We start from the raw sequence: 18,446 nt of genomic DNA on the forward strand, positions 1-18,446 counted from the left end.
TCTGCTACATTACATCTGTAAAATTTGATCAAATTTTAATCAATATTGATTATTTTACCTTACAGTTTACAAATATTTGTGCACGTGTAAATTATATTTAAGAACTTTTTTATTTCATCAAATCTTATATTAAAAAAAAAGAAAATTAATTTACCGATACGCATGAACAGAATCTATTCCCATCCTTTTAATATCGTTCATCGTTTGATTATTGGCTTCTGCATCGATATCCCAACATACGACTATTGCTCCTAACGAAGCATAGCCAATCGCTAATTCCTTTCCAATACCATGCCCTCCACCTGTTATCTGTGATATTATGTATATATATATATATATATATATATAACGTTTGTAATGCCTTTTTTAAATATAGAATATGAGATGTAAAATGTAAATGCTAATTGTTTTGTTTTATCCAAATCATTTTATCTTATACATATATTATAGATGTGCGCACGTGCGTGTGCGCGCGCGTGTAAAATATATGTACATATAATTTTATAATGTAATGATATAATTTTCAATAATCTCCTCACATAATAGAAATAACTTATCTTTTTAAATATTTTTTAATGTAACTGTGTTTTTTTTACATAACAATATTCCTAGATTAGGAATTTCTTACGTTACCAAAACAATTTCACCAGCTACGTCTTTTTTCTTCGGTGGAACGATTAATCTGTATACATCCTTGCAAATGTAATATACAATTTTCAAAACAAGCAATAATATCTCTGCTAAAAAAAGCAAGATATTATATATTTTTACCACGATTGTCTGAAAAATTAAATTTTTTATAAGAATATATATCAGTTTATGGAAAAATATGTGTTTATTATATTTATCTTTTGATAAATCTTTAGAAAAATTTGAATGAATTTGATTATGATATATGTTATAAGGGGTTCATTCCTGAATAACTTTGCCTTAATAGCTAGGGTGGTGGAATCTTATGATTTCTGAGATATTCAAAGTTAAAAAAATATATATAGGTAACTAAAATAAGAAATTGAATGTTTTTTAGAACGTTATTTATTTTCTTATAGCACACATTGTATATATACTTTATTATTATATGTAAAACAAAATGTACGAACAGAACATTTAGTGCATAAAATCGAGAATAGCTTAATAATTCATTCTATTACCGGTTTATTATAGAGCATCGACGTTATCTTGCAGTTTTGATGATAATTATTTGCAGTTTTAAAAAAAACCTTTTATTATATAAAAAAAGTATTTATTATATTGGGTGAAACGTCGCCTCCTTAATAATTTTATGAGGGAAAAGTGCACTGCCGCCCCCTTTCCCCCGCCTAAGTCGGCGTTTCTGTTTATTGCACAGAATTAATGTTTATTATAAGTAAGAAAGAAAGAAAGAGAATACGTTTTACATACCTGACTGCTTTCACTATCCATAATTCGCTATCCACTGTAGTGGAACACATTAAATTTCTCTTCAGTCTGTTCTGATGCAAACTCAGTAGTTAACTGAGTTTCAGATTAAAATATGTTAGTTCTTATTGCTATTTGATTTTGAAACAAAAACAAGTTTGTGGGAGAGGGGGTCGCAATTAGTTGTAAATTAAAAAAATCTACATACAGTAGAGTCTCTCTAATTTTGGGTGATAAGATCGGAATACCAAAATTACAGAATACCTTCACCATACACGAATCTACCAATCCACACAATCTTTACACAACCTTGTTGCATTGCCCTGCCTTCTATGACATAGAAGGGGCATGACATTAGTGTCTGTGGAAATATGTGTGGAAAAATGCTAAGATTAACGAAGCCAAAGTTAGAAAGACTCTACTCTGTAATATGACTCTGTAGTATTGCGATAAATGGAGCACGGAACGAGTGGTGCATAAAATTGCCAAGTAATATCATACGGCAAGACAGAGTAATTATACCTAGCTCTTTCCTTTATTTTTATTTAAAGTTAAAAATTCAATTAGAAATAAAATATACGTACATACTTATTGTTGAGATATGTATGATTAATATAAAGAACCGTTAAAGTTTATAATTATAATTATATTGCTTATAAGCAATAGTTTGAAGTCCTATTATACATAAAAAAAGTCTTTAGTTTTTGTTTTTCATATAGTATAAATAGAAATAATTATTGTTCAAAGTTCGAGTTTCTAATCGATAACTCGAAGTCTTATTGTATAAGAATAATGTTTTTAACTTTAATTATTCTTCACATGATATAAACAGAGATATTATTATGCAAAGTTTGAATTTGTAATTGATAACTTGCAGTTTAATTGTGTAAGAAAACTGTCATTAGCATTTAAAAGAGATTTTTTCCTCTTAATGCGTGTAAGAGCACTTATAAAAACTTGTCTCTTATTTTAATTTATGTTAAAATATTATATATTCAAGGTGAAAAAAACTCCGTTTCCTTGATAGATTATATTTACTTGCCCAGTAATGTCCTATTGTATTGACGTGTGTGAGTCATGAAATTTCATCGAAACTTTGATTTAAGAATGGTTTAAAAAGTCATATTCCGGCATTGTTGATCAAGATAGTAACATCACCCACTTTCTTTTTTACTTTCTCCGCCACCCTGAAGACTTTTTTCCTATCTGCTACATCACACCTGTAAAATCTGATCAGATTTTATTCAATACTGATAATTTTAATTTATAATTTACTAGAATTGTATTTTTGCAAATGTAAATTTTATTTGAATATTTTTCTTATTTCAAATTAATCTTGTAAAAAAACAGTATTAATTTACCAATATGCATGAACGTATCTATTCCCATCTTTCTAATATTGTCCATCGTTGGTGTTTTCTTTATTCTTACTCCAACATACCATTGTTGCTTCTAACAAAGCGTAGGTCATGGTATCGGAAAGGAGTTAGCAGTAACAATCACTAATTCCTTTCCAATATCATGATCTGCACCTGTTATCTATGATAGTATGTATAAAATATAATTTAAATTATAATTATTATAATTTATAGTTAACAAATGTTTAGTTTTTAAAAAAATAGTATCGATGTTGTATTTTTTAGCTAAACTTTTATGTTTATGCTTTGAAAAGAAGTTACGAAATTGTTTGACAATATGAAAACGAATGTATCAAATAGACAGTTTAGAGACAATCAGTAACTAAACATAACATAAAACACTCAACATAATTTGCATTTCTCAATAATTAAGAAATGAATTAATGTATACATAAATATCAAGGTTTATATCAACAACAAGATCAAACTGTATAAATTTTTGTAAAGATTTTATTGTCTATCTCTCATGTCCGGCATATTTTTCCTACTTTAAAGTATTCAAAATTTAAAATGAATATGAAAAAAGTACTAAAAAGTATTAAAAAATTTAAATTGAATATAAAAAAAGTCACGAAACATCTGTCTATATTGTAGTTAACAATTTCACTTATTTTGGTAAATATTGTTTTTTAAACATTTTATTTTTAATTTTGAATAAAAATTAAGTAATGAATTGTTTGTAATTTTTTCATACAAAAGAGAAAAAATCCGTTTAAGATTTTATCCTTTGAAGTAGTAGATAAGTGTTTAAAAAAATAATACAGATTGATATTCAAAAAAGTTTAATGGACATAGATCTGATACGTATGTGTGAGAGACTTGCTTAGTAAAGCGAGCCACTAATCTCTTTAAGGCATGTCTCTGGAATCTTTTCAGTTCCATTTACTTTTTTTAGAGAGGTAAGCCAGACAAACAGGTTTGCTGATTTCATAACTTATACGGTACGTCATATGTTGTTGCTTTCAAACATAAGCAGTTAGATATTTAATACTTCTTCTAGAGAAGTTTAATAAAATTTCATAAATTTAAAATTTTTATTATAGAAATGAAAAAGATAGATAGGTAAATAGAAAAAAAAGGTAAAAAAAAGATAATAGAGAACAAAGAGAAAGAATTTATTTTTACATGTTGTTATATAAAAATATTATCCAAAAACAGTACATGAATATTAATGTAACATTATTGTTAGTTAATTATTTTTATAGGTTCTTTTCTTGAAGAAATAGCATTTCTCTATGCTTTTTGAAAAGAAATTTAAATTTGTAATTCTTATGTTCTTTTTTGTTACAAAAAATTAAGTTTATTACACAGTATTCGTATTTATTGTAAGTAAAAAAGAAATAAAATTTGTTTTACATACCTAACTGCTTTCACTATCCATAACTGTTTTGTAGTGAGACACGTTAAATTTCTTTTCAGTCTGTTCTAATGAAGACTCAGTAGTTAATTGAAGTCATACTTCTATATATTTCTTGAGTTTTAAAGATAAAAACAAGTTTGTGGGAGAGGGAATTACGAGTTAAGAGACCTTAATTAATTTCTTACATAGATCAGAGGTTGATAATGCGACTCTGGTACGCAGCGCGGAACGGGCTTGCCAATTTATTCTTATAGTTTCTTTTTTTAAAGAAATGCATAGAAGCATGCTTCTACGTGTCTAAAAAAATTTAATATATTTTATTTGTTACTAAAAATTGAGTTTATTACACAGAGTTAGTGTTTATTACAAGAAAGAAATAGAATTCGTTTTCACGCACCTGACTGCTTTCGTTAGCCATAACTGTTTTATAGTAGAGACACATTAAATTTCTTTTCAGTCTTTTCTGATGAAAACTCAGTAGTTAACTGAAGTAGTAAGGTTCAAATACACAGTTTTTATTTTTAAACGTTTTTAAAGTAAAAGAAAGTTTACGGGAGAGGGAGTTCACGAGTTTCAAAAATGTCTCTCTGCGGATTAGAGAATGTACAATAATGCCACCATGAATATGGTCAAGATGATGCCGCAAATGTCTTGAAGTATTTTCTGATTGGTTAATTTGTAAAATTCTTTGATTGGTCAATGAAATGCTTTAAAACATTGTAACATCAAATTGACTTCACCCTACTACGCAAGTCTAAACGCCAAGGACGAAAGAGACCCATTCACTCTTTTGCAAAGTTGCTTGTTGCGCAATATACTTAATTGATCGTAAATGGGACTAACCCTGAAGACTTCGTTATGAAAGAAGACTTAGTATTTAACTGAGATCAGACTTTTATTTTCAGTCTTTATTTTTTGATATTTTTAAATAAAAAACAAATTTGTGAGAAAGGGAATTACACAAATTATGAAACTTTGTTACATCAGAGATTGATGATGTGACTTTGCTATGCGGCGCGGAATGGGCTTGACAAGTATGCGCGCGATAACGGCAAGACAGACAAATTATCTCTTTCTATTATTTTTATTAAAAAAGTTAAAAAGGAAATTAAAAGTAAAACATACGTATATATCACTTATGTGACTAACAATAAGTCACACTTATTATTAATTGAGCTGAGGTATGTATGATTATCTCAATATAGGTTGAACCATTTATAATAGGTTCAATAGTTTGAAATCCTATTGTACATAAAAAATATATTTTGTTCATTCAGTTTGTTCTCCATATAGCATGAATAGACGTCTTTGTTCAAAATTCGAGTTTTTAACTTATCTATAACTCAAGATCTTATTGCATAAGAATAGTATTCTTATCTCTCTCCATATGACATAAAAACAGATATTGTTATGAGTTTGAATCTGTAATTTATAACTCGAAGTTTTACTATAAGAAAATTGTTATTAGTTTTACTGCCCAATGCAGCACGAAGTAGAGTTATCGAATTATTATACAAAGGTCCGAATTTATAATCGAGAGCAAGTGAAGAGTTGATTTCTGGGGGTTGTGCCCATGGAGACATTTGTTCAGGATGTCGAAATCTACAACATATCAAAATTTCAAACAAAGTTTTCGTCGAAACCCAATTCTATAAGAATGTAGCGAGGTTCTTTTAAATTATCTTACTTTTTAATCATGTGGATAAACACCGGAGTCAAGAGAGACGAATACACTTTTCAACGCTTTGTAGGGTATAATTCTGAAATAAAAATTATTTTTACAATTATAATTTTATAAAAAATTTCATATAAAAAAATTTCTATCTACAATTTTACTATATTTAGATATAAAAATAATAAATATCGAGAAAATATTCAAATTAAATTTTATATACATATAAAGGATATAAAAATAGTAATCACTAATCATAGTACAACAGCCGCTCAGTATTAGTAATATATATATTCACAGTAAATTGTTCAGCGGCTTATTGCCATAATATATTTGAAAATACATTGTATTATGATTAAATTTTTATTCGCTTGATTTACATACCTTACTATCTTAAAAATTGGCATCCAATATAATGGCGTAGATATATAATCGTAGTTTCGTCTTTGCGCATCAATTATTAACGAAGCTGCTTCCTGTGGTGAATGTCCTCCCATTAACCATGGAAACCTAAGTATATGAGTAAATAAAATTGAATTACTTATATTCCACTAAATACCGTAAAAACTAGTTTACAGCAAAACATTATTTTAAACCAAACAAAGTGTTTCTCGTAGATTTTTAAATGCCGCAAGCCAAAAAATTCCAGCACATCCAGGTTTCTAAGATAATTAAGATTTAATGTCCGAAAATGGCTTTTTTACGATATTTGACATTTTTTTGTAAAAAAGGTTAACGTTGTCTTTAAATTCTTATCAAAAGTCATGTATTGTTCATCCCCTATAAAATGTATTTCTTTTTTATTTCAATAACTTATTTTTTAGCCATGTTATAAAAGGATTTAAGTATAGGATTTTTCTAAGATAACAAATTTTTCGGCTGATGAAGTTACATGTACTAATAATTCTTAGTTCGTGCACATCCTTATCGATGCACATACACAATATAATTTATTGTGCTAGATACGCGTGCGCGCGCGCGCGCACGCACACACACACACACACACACACACACACACAAATAGCTCCTAATTTAAATCTTTCATAACATGACTAAAAAATAAGATATTAAAATAAAGAAAAATGCATTTTATAGGGGATGATCGGTACATTCATAATTTCTGATCGAAATTTCAAGATACCGTTAACATTCTTTATATAAATAAATATAAAGAAATAAAAAAAATAAATATAAAGATATAAAAAAATGTCAAATATCGTTAAAAAGCTATTTTTTGGACAGTAAACCTCAATTATCTTAAAAACCTGACATGCTGAAGAAATTTGGCTTGCGGCATTGTTTTCAGCATCCAAGAATTTATAAAAAACACGTAAGCCGGTACAAAGTAAAAAAAAAACATTTTTTTTTTTGTGAACTAGTGCAATTTAATAACGTCGATGTCGTAAAAACAGTTTTTATAAAATGAATGAAATGCGCGTGTGATATTGCAAAACATTTGTTACTATAGTATATGGTAATAAATTAATTGTTACCTTAGTTTTGGCTTTTTGACCAGTCCAGTATGCACTAAGCCCGGATAAATAGTAGTGAATTTTATAGATGATTTTCCATTACTTAATACACGTAATTCTTCAGATACAGCTTCCATAATTGCTATAATACATATGTTAAAATATGTAAGACAAGTTTACTTATAATTATATGTATACATACATATTTTACTAGCAGCGTGTTATTATACAGAGTGTTCATTTTAATTAATCCAGAATAATGAAATGAATTGATTAGGATAAAGAAAACACACAGTTGCTTTGCAAAGAGGTATGCAATTTTTACATATTTTTTTGCAAAGTAACTTTGTGTTTTCTTTATACCAATCGATGTAATCTCATTACTCTGTGAATAAAAGTATTAAGGTACAATTATCAAGAAATCAATAGTTTACGAAATATTTAATATTTTATATGGAAATATGATAAAGTATGAAAAATTTTATAAAATATTGATTTTTCGATAACTTTATTTTAATACTTTTATATGCAAAATAAATAAAGGAATTATGTAAGAAAAAAAATTATATCATTCTGTATCTTTAAAATCATATCATTTTATATCTTTAAAAAAGTGGAGATGACCTCCATATCTTTTTAGCACTTTCGCCTAAAAAAAAAAACAACGTGATCAAAGTGTGTCTTTTCGAAACTCTTATACTTTCATCTAAAACATTTTGGTGTATCATTAATAATTGTGGAGAAATTTGACTGGATTGATTAAAATGGGATATTCTGTATAGTGTATATGATTATGTACAATGTATGTATGTATACATATACATATGTGTATGCATGTGTACATATCAATTAAAAAAAAATGTATGTGGCTTCGCGCGCGCGCATATAATGTATTTATCTTCATTTATATATTTTGTATTTGTCGTGTAACATTGTATCATTCATAGTTAAATATGAGATAAATTACCTCCGACTGCGAATTTTGTAGCGCAATAGGTCGTTGCATAAGGAGCTCCAAAAAGTCCTCCTATTGACGAAACTGCCACAACATGACCGTGATTTTTATCTATCATACTTGGCAAGAATGCTTGTAATGTCTGAAAATATTATTTTTTTGCAAACAACAATTAAAAAAAATTTAATTACATACTTATTGTAAGTATAGTATATTTCAATTACAAGCGGCAAGCTATACATTTATATTTGTTTCAAAAAATGATATTAGTTGCGGTAGTAACGGTTATTTTTTGTATCACAAGATTTTAACATATAATCTTACGTCTTATGATAAAACAAACCTAAATAAAATATAATCGATATGATAGATGCGGATTGGATCTCAAGTCATTTCCCATAGATTTTTGGACGCAGAATTCGAATCTGACTGTAAAATTGCTTTATCAGATTTACGAGATAAATAAGATTAAAAGGATCAATGACGTTTTAAGCAATGTTCATGCATTTATTTAAAGAACACCGATTTTTCGATAATGTCTTTTCCTACCCTGTCGTATAGTGTCAGTCTCGAACTGCAAAATTCATTTTGAATCGTCTCTATAGGATTTTATTTTGTCCGAGATATACAATATTTAAAATATGAGATAAGTTTGCAACGCTTATATGAACATGCACAATTAATATATATACATGTCGCACACAAGATACAAGACTTGTGAATTAATAAGTTTAATTTTAATGCACATAATCTTAATTTTTACATTGCGTAAAAACTATAGGTAAATATAGGTCAAATATGATTGAGTTGCGTGTTCAAAATGAATTTGCAGTTCAAGACTGTTAATTGACTTAAGAAATTCAATCCATATGTATCATGCCGATCAGTGATATTTTTAATACGTTATTTAAAAAAAAATTAAATTTTTTCAAAGAGGCTTTTTTTCTTAATGCGCGTAAGAGCAATTATAAAAACTTGTCTCTAATTATTTTAATCTGTTATACAATATCATATATTCAAAGCAAAAGAAAACTCTTGGATCTGTTTTCTCGATAGATTATATTACTTGCCCAGTAATGTCCCATTATATTGACGTGTGTGAGTCGTGAAATTTCATCGAAACTTTGATTTAAGAATGGTTTAAAAAGTCCTATCCCGGCATTGTTGATCAAGATAGTAACATCACCCACTTCTTTTTTTACTTTCTCCGCCACCCTGAAGACTTCTTCCCTATCTGCTACATCACATCTGTAAAACCCGATCAAATTTTATTCAATACTCGATAATTTTACTTTATAGTTTGCAAGTATTGTATTTGTGCACATGTAAATTCTATTTGAATACTTTTCTCATTTTAACTGAATCTTGTAAAAAAAAACAGTATTAATTTACCGATATGCATATACAGAATCTATTCCCATCTTTTTAATATCGTCCATCGTTTGGTTGGTGTTTTCTTCATTCTTACCCCAACATATGACTGTTGCTCCTAACAAAGCATAGCCAATCGCTAATTCTTTCCCAATTCCATGACCTGCACCTGTTATCTATGATAGTATACACATATATAAGGTATAATTTAAATTATAATTACAAATTATAGTTCACATATTTTTAATTTTTAAAATAGTACTGATGTTATATTTTCTAGCTAAATTGTCATGTTTATGCTTTGAAAAGAATTAAATTACAAAATTGCTTGACAAAAATGATTGCTAATTAGACATCAAATTGGTGTTGAATTTTGGTTAGTTTATTTGAAATCATTGTATCGATATTGATTCAACATTAATTTAATCATTTCTCACTGGGTTATTTGTATAGTAAAAAAGAAAGAAAGGCTAATTAGATAGAGAGAAAAAGGAAAATTGAAAATGTTAAATATTAATGTATCATATGCTTTGTGTGTCTTTCTCTCTTTATTTTATGATATCTATACATATATTAAGATAAAATTTATATAAGATAAATCTATATAGGATAAAATAATTTTGATAAAACAAAATAATTTACATTTAAATTTTACATTTTATAACTTCAACCTTTTAAATTCACTATTATTTTAACTAATTTTAAAAACACACACACACATAAAATTTTATAACATATCCGTATAATTTTTAATGATCTTCTCAATAATAATTCGTAATAAAAATAATTTATCTCTTTAAATATTTAAATTTATAACTATTCTTAAATTTATAACTATTCTTTTTACAATATTTATAGATTAGAAATTGCTTACGTACCAAAACAATTTCACCAGCTATGTCTTTCTTCTTTGGTGGGACGATTAATCTGTATACAGTCTCACAAATGTAATATACAATTTTCAAAACAAGCAACAATATCTCTGCTAGAAAAAGTAAAGTATTGTATGCTTTTACCCCGATTGTCTGAAAATTAATGATTTTTTAATAAGAACGTATAATATCAGTCGATGGGAACATATGTGTTTATTATTGAATATAATAAATCTTCCGTTAAATCTTTAGTAAAACTTGCATAGCTTGAATGATCTTGACTTTGATATATGTTATAGGGAATTCATTCTTGAGTAACTTTTCCTTAACAATTAGGCGACAGATTTTTATAGTTTCTGAGATATTTAAAGTTAAACTTAAGGTTAAACTCTTGTTTAAAGGAGGCACCTTTAATGACTTATATCAAGGCATCTTTATACGTTAATTCATGAAACATCTGTCTACGTACATGTAGTAGACGATTTTATTGTTATTTTGAAGAACATTGTTTCATTGAACATATTGATAAACATTGCATCAATAAATATTATTTATTAAATATTTTATTTTTAATTTTAAATGAGAAAGAGGGAAAGAAATTAAGATCATTTATTTATTGACGCGACCTGGGATGATATCTCCTCAGGCACACAAATAGATACTCGTACACATTCTATCCCTCTCGAATAGAAATTTAAATTTGTAATTTTTATTTATTAAAAAAATTAAGTTTATTATACAGTATTCGTATTTATTGTAAGTAAGAAGATTTATTGTATGTAAGTAAGAAAGAAATAAAATTCATTTTACATACCTGACTGTTTTTGCTATCCATAATTGTTTTGTAGTGAGACATATTAAATTTCTTTTCAATCTGTTCTGATGAAGACTCAGTTGTTAACTGAGATCAGAGATCATGTATTTTTAATGTATTTAAAGCAACAACAAGTTTGTGATGAGAGAGGATTTACGATAAAAAACCTTGCATTGATTAGAGGTTGATATGATGCGACTCTGCTATGCAACGTGAACGGGCTTGCCAAAAATTATACGTGCGATAATGGCAACAGAATAATTATATCCATCTCTTTCTGTCATTTTTATTTAAAATTAAAAAGAAAATAAAAAATGGAGCATACGTATATATCACTTGTGTGACCGAGTCCCACTTATTGTTAAATAAGCTGAGGTATCTATGATTATCTCTATATAAGCTAGACTGTTTATAATAGGCTCAATCAATAATTTGGAGTCTTAAGTTGCGTTCCGATATTCACTGGCAGTACTGGCAGCACTGCAAATACTGTTCCGATATACGTCGCAGTAAACTTTCCGAGTGCCTTCGCGTGCATGTGACGTCATACATTTTGTTGTTACGTTCTACTTTCATTACTGCGGCGAGAGAGAAGAGGCAGTCGCAGTAAAAACGACGTCCATGACATTTTACAGTGGCATTTGATTTACATTTTTGATTACTTTTATAATAGCATTGACATATCTCGTTCATCGTCTGACAATCGCTGTCTGATCCCAATAATTTTAAACATCTAGCAAGCTTAGATATCATGACTATTTTTATATTTATCAATAATTTCAATTCTTGCTAATACACAGGACATATATTAAAATTGCTGATAGATACAACCGTACTGTGGATACCGTTCCGTTATTGTATCGCTATATATGGAATTAGCCTTAGTAATAACGGAACATTCTTAAAGCTCTACTAAATTACGTCATAGCGCCAGTACTTACAATGAATATCGAAACGCAGCCCTATTGTACATGAAAAATGTATTTTGTTTTCCATACATAGATATTTATTATCGTTCAAATTCATGAGTTTCAAACTCATCAGTCATTGATAATTCAAGATCTTATTGCATAAGAATAATATTTTCATCTCTCTTCATATGACATAAAAAGGGATTAATATCGATTAATACTTAATAGTATTATTCAAAGTCCGAGTCTGTAATTGATAGTTCGGTTTCTACTATCCCTAGTAAAAAAGAACTACTCTAGTGCAGTAAAAACACTACTGATTGTGAAATGTAGTAGTGTCACTGCTATAACAGTAGTGCCACTGCTACATTTCAGTAATGTTATCACTGCACTAGTAGTTCTTTTTTACGAGGGATGTAAGAAAATTGTCATTAATTTTGCCGTTTCTATGCAACATGAATCGAGTTATTATAATGCAAAAGGTTCGAATTTATAACCGAAAGCTTGAGATTTTAACACAAAACAAAAAATATTGACGAAATAAAACGATACATGAAAAGTATTATTTATTCTCTATGTAGCATGAATAAAAATATTATTTAAAATTCAAGTTTCTAACTCATTGATAACATAAAGTTTTATTGCATAAGAATAATATTTTCAACTTTATTTTGCATATGATATAAACAGGAGATAAAATCGAGAGCTTAATAATTTATTCGTAGTATATCTTCTAGTCAATGTTTTCTTGCAGTTTTGAAATAGAAATTATTTGCAGTTGTTATAAAACCTTTTATTAAAAGACAAAAGGATAAAAATTATTGAAGGAAAGCGTTGGCCTTTGAATAATTTTATTAGGGGAGTGAAAAATACTCTGTTCCCTAAAGTCGGTGCCTGTATATTTATTACACAGAATTAGTATTTATTACAAGTAAGAAAAAAAAGAATGCGTTTCATCTGACTGCTATCCATAATTCGCTATCCATTGTTTTGTAGTGAGATACGTTAAATTTCTTTCCAATCTATTCTGATGAAAACTTAGTATTTAACTATAATCAGATTCAAAAAAGTATGCCAGTTCTTATTTCTAGTTGTTTTCAAAGCGAAAACAAGTATATGTGGAAGTTGCCAGTTATGAAAAACTTGATCGTTTCATTGATAATAGATTATACAATGATGCAACTCAGCTGTATTATGATAAATAATGCAGCGCGGAACAGACGAGGCATAGATAAATGTTTTATTCCCAAGTGGCAAGGTGACGTTAAATGACGTTTGAATAACGTCTTATTGTCGTTAGAGACATCTTTAAGACGTTATTACAACACCTTTTGACATCACCTTGCTACTTGGGTTGTAGGTACATGAAAAAAATCTTTATCTCTATCTAGCATAAATAGGAATATTATTGTTTAAAATCCAAGTCTGTAATTCATCATTAAATCTACAAGATCTTATTGTACAAGAATAATAGTTTTACCTTATTTCTGCGTATGATATAAAAATAGATGTAAATTATTATGCAAAGTTTGAATCTGAATAATTAATAGCTAGGAATTCTGTGTAAGGAGACTGTCTGTTAATTTTGTTGTTTATGCAGCATGAATCGAGTTATTATAACGCAAGATTATTTATAACATTTATCATTTATAACTGCTCGAGAGTTTAATACAAAATAAAAAATATTGTCAAAATAAAACGAAATTTAACAAAAAAAAACAGTCTAACATTGTGTTAATAATAAATCTTATATAGAATTTTACCAAAATCTTTAGAAATCCTTAGAAATTTCTATTATATAGGTTTGTCAAAAACATAAACATGCGCACACATGCGCGCGCGTGTGTGTTTATAAATATATATATATATATATCTTGGTTAAAGGAGAAAATAAAGTCAAAGGAATATCATATGTTCAACAGGATACTTAATATATTATCAAAATTCTTGCTACAGAATTTTAAGTGCGAAAAATATAATAGCCTATCGACCAAGCCTATGATAATATTTTTTTAATATGTTAAAGAATGACCGGAATTGTCAAAAAAATTTAGAATATCACCACTAATTTCTATTGCAAATTAGAGTTTTGGGTGGAAAGAGTTAAAGATATTTAATAAGTTTTAAAATTACTATAAGTTTTTTGAAACATGGATTAATCAGAATTGAGATTTTATAAAATTATCTTGGCGAATCAAATTTTGCAAGCGCGTTGCGTTTGCTTATCTAAAAAACATTTAATTTATAAAGAGCTTTTGTGTTAATAATTATAAACCTAAACAGCAAGCCAATAAAATTGTTAATATTTACTAATACAATATTATAAGAGAAAGGAATGTTCGATGCGTTCAAATACCGTCGATTCCTTACATATCATTGATTTATTTAAACAAAAAAAATTGGGAAAGCATTACCTCGTAACATATGCGATAAATTTTTTTATTTATAACAAGCATCATTTTAAAGAAAATATATACTCAAGGAAGCACTAGACTTGATATCAAATTAGAATTACTTGAAGTCAGACGAGTTAAACACCAAAAAATTGTCTAATAAAATCAAATTAATATTTGTTAATTATAACACATAAGCAATAAAAATAAAAATGGACATATTTTTGATGTAATAAATTATATTATAAAATTTATATATTTCAAATTATCCTTATTACTTTTTAATCATCTGGATCAGCACCGAAATCGAGAAAGTCTGCTAGGCATTTCAACGCTTTATCGGGTAAAATTCTGAAATAAAAATTATATTTTTATGATATAAAAATAGTAAAGAACTGAATAAAAATTATTTTTACGTCTACAATTTTATAAAAAATGTATATATATAATTATTTTATTATAACTAGATATAAAAAAATAATAAGTATTCAAAAATATCTAGAATAAAAATTATATTTTTATGGATAATTTTATGATAATAGTAATCACAGTACAACAGTGCTTAGTATTAGTAATATCTTAACAAAATTGTTCGGCGACTTAATATCATATATTTGAAAATACATTATGTGTATTATAATGAAAGTTTTATTAGCATTAATTTACATACTTTACTATCTTAGTAATGGGCAGCCAATACGAAGGTATGCTTGTATTTTCATAATTCCGTCTTTGTGCGTCAATTATTATTGAAGCCACTTTTTGCGGTGAATGTCCTCCCATTAACCATGGAAATCTATTTCATTAAACAAAATTGAATGTTATTTATAATAATTACTTTAATAACTGCTATAAATATTTTATTAATTAAATAATTTTGTCATTATACGAAAAAAATCGATTACAATCAAAATTAAAATGAGGTCAAACTAACGAGCATTTAAAAACAAAGATGTTAGCGTTTATTAATTATGAATAACTTACAAAAATGATGCAAAATAAAACATATTAGCGGTATATCTTTCAATTTTACATAGTTTTCATCAACCGTAACATATTTAATATAAATTATTAACGGTGAGTCATATAGACATAATGTAAAATAATAATAAAGAAATTAAAATTAAGATAATACGTATAAGAGATGAATAGACGTGGTAGAGTAAATTAAATTATCTCACTAACAAATGTTCTAAATATCTTATTAATTAAATAATAACGTTGTTAATGTACAAAAAGATCATTTACAATAAGATGTCTACCATATAGGATGGTACTATTAAAATAAAAATCTGATAAATATGGCAATAAAAGGAATGAACTGAGCATGTGATTTTGCAAAATATTTATTACAATAATATATGAGAGTAATTTAATTGTTACCTAAGTTTTGGGTTTTTAAGCATTCCGGTAAGCACTAAGCCTGGATAAATAGTAGTAAATTTAATAGATGATTTTCCATTACTTAATTCACGTAATTCTTCAGATACAGCTTCCATCATGGCTACAATACATACATCAAAATATGTAAAAAAAGTGTATTTTATAATCATATGTATATATTTTACTATTAGTGTGATATTTTGTATAATTATGTATAATAGATGTATGTACATATATTTTTTTTTTCACAACGAATATATATATATTTTTAATTTGTGTGTGCATATATGTATATATGTGCAATGTATACGCATATTAATGTATTTATCTTCATTTGTATAAAGTTTATATTCTTATAATTGTAAAAAAATATTGTATCATTTACATCATAATATTTATATTAAATATGAGATGAATTATATATATACTTTTGACCGCGCTTTTTGAAGGGCAATACGTTGTTCCGTAAGGACCAAATCCAAAAAGTCCTATTATTGATGAAATTGCCACAATATGACCGTGATTTTTTTCTATCATACTTGGCAAGAATGCTTGCAATGTCTGAAAATAATATCTATTTTGTAAACACCGATTTACAATTTTAAAAAGTTTAGTTACATACTCGTCCAAATTGTATGTATATACTATATAGTATATTCAAATTACAAGCGACAAGCTAAAACAGTTCCATTTATTCCAAAAATGATATCAATTGCTTTAACAGTTATTTTCTATATCACGAGGTATCAACATATTTCTTACAAGAAAATACAAATATCTTCTCAATTTTAACATATCATTTTAATGATGAATGCTTAAAAAAATTCAATTTTTCCAAAGAGGTATTTTTTTCTTTTAACGCGCATAAGAGCACTTACAAAATCTCTTATTTTAATTTATATTATAATATATTTAAAGCAAAAAGGAACTCTTATATGTTTTCTCTATAGATTATATTAGAATATGTTTTCTCTATAGATTATATTACTTGCCCAGTAATGCGCTATCACGTTGACATTTATGACTCGTGTAACTTCATCGAAACTTTGATTTAGAAGTGATTTAACAATTCCTATACCAGCGTTGTTGACCAAGATAGAAACATCACCCACTTCTTTTTTTACTTTTTCCGCTACTCTGAAGACTTCTTCCCTATCTGCTATATTACATCTGTAAAACTCCCCCAAATTTTAATCAGTACTGATAATTTTACATTACAGTTTACAATTATTTGTGCACGTGTAAATTATATTTGAGTACTTTCTTCATTTAACCAAATCTTATAAAAAAAAAACAATTAATAATTTACCGATACGCATGCACAGAGTTCATTCCCATCCTTTTAATAGCGTTCATAGTCTGATTGTTGGTTTCTTCATTGATATCCCAACATACTACTGTTGCTCCTAACGAAGCATATCCAATCGCTAATTCCTTTCCAATACCATGGCCTGTACCCGTTATCTGTAATAATATAATAAAATATAATTAAAATTATTAAAAATTACAATTCACAAATTTTCAGTTTTTAAAACAGCATTTATATTATGTTTAATCTGAAATTTCATAATTATGCTTTCAAAAGAAATAACTAAATCGCTTGATTTTTAAATCAAAGAAATTAAAAATCCCATGAATAAATCAGAAATAACTACATAATGCTTATGCGAATGACTGTTTCTTCAATTTAAATTCATATTTCACGCAGCCTAAGATATGCGTCATATTGTTTATATATTGGTTATTGCAAAGAATATATCATCACATCTCAATAATCAAATAGTAGGACGCCCATCCGGCAAGTAGGGAGATCCAGATTCGATTCCTGGCTGAGATATTTTTCGCAATAAATTCTTTACAGGTTTGGGGGAAAGGGATTCTTAGAAATGATCTTAGAGATTCTAGAGAGCTTTCTGCTTTGTATTGTTTGTAATTTTATACAATCTTCTCATTTTTATTTTTAATTGATTAAATGATTAAATAAGCTTTGGAATAGTAAGCTGGTAATCACTTGTAAGAAAATTACATAGTTTGTTGTATTTATAATAAGAGAGATACTTAAATTGAGAGAAGGCCAATACGGTCATATAGCAGCTGATCTTGATGCATTTAATATTTCTATGTTTTATATTCTAGTTTCAATAAACTGCGTGCTGTTACTTTTGGATTCAACACAGCTTATTACTTGAAACAGAATAGTATTATAACGTTATTAAATTGATAACCAATTTAATAAATATTGATGCTTACCCGTATCTAATAAAATCCCTCCTCTCTCGCAACGCGATATAAAGTCCCAGGTTCAAATTCTGGCTGAGGTAATATTTTTCGCAGCAAATAATTCTTAGCATTTATATCGATCGCGTCACGTGGTAGGGAGGATTTTATTAGATGCCAATGAGCATTAGTATTTATTAAATTGATTAT

At 27.4% G+C, this 18,446-nt stretch overlaps 1 protein-coding gene across 1 annotated transcript in view; it reads right to left on the bottom strand.

The window, feature by feature from the left end:
- Nucleotides 1–4,496: 4,496 nt before the first annotated feature.
- LOC105452902 overlaps nt 4,497–18,446 on the bottom strand; it is a 17,740-nt gene continuing 3,790 nt past the window's right edge. Inside the window, exons 3-17 of the mRNA XM_011694454.1 lie at nt 17,329–17,483; nt 17,012–17,189; nt 16,448–16,580; nt 16,020–16,140; nt 15,307–15,432; nt 14,921–14,987; nt 11,333–11,419; nt 10,525–10,671; nt 9,668–9,822; nt 9,346–9,523; nt 8,288–8,417; nt 7,342–7,462; nt 6,233–6,358; nt 5,864–5,936; nt 4,497–5,778 (exon numbers count right to left, since the gene is read on the bottom strand). Coding sequence (XP_011692756.1) covers nt 5,867–5,936; nt 6,233–6,358; nt 7,342–7,462; nt 8,288–8,417; nt 9,346–9,523; nt 9,668–9,822; nt 10,525–10,671; nt 11,333–11,419; nt 14,921–14,987; nt 15,307–15,432; nt 16,020–16,140; nt 16,448–16,580; nt 17,012–17,189; nt 17,329–17,483 — 1,794 coding nt within the window. The 3' untranslated portion in view covers nt 4,497–5,778; nt 5,864–5,866. The remainder of the gene's footprint in view (nt 5,779–5,863; nt 5,937–6,232; nt 6,359–7,341; nt 7,463–8,287; nt 8,418–9,345; nt 9,524–9,667; nt 9,823–10,524; nt 10,672–11,332; nt 11,420–14,920; nt 14,988–15,306; nt 15,433–16,019; nt 16,141–16,447; nt 16,581–17,011; nt 17,190–17,328; nt 17,484–18,446) is intronic.

This window comes from Wasmannia auropunctata, unplaced genomic scaffold (assembly GCF_000956235.1).
Source record: "Wasmannia auropunctata unplaced genomic scaffold, wasmannia.A_1.0 LD336026.1, whole genome shotgun sequence".
Lineage (NCBI taxonomy): Eukaryota > Metazoa > Arthropoda > Insecta > Hymenoptera > Formicidae > Wasmannia > Wasmannia auropunctata.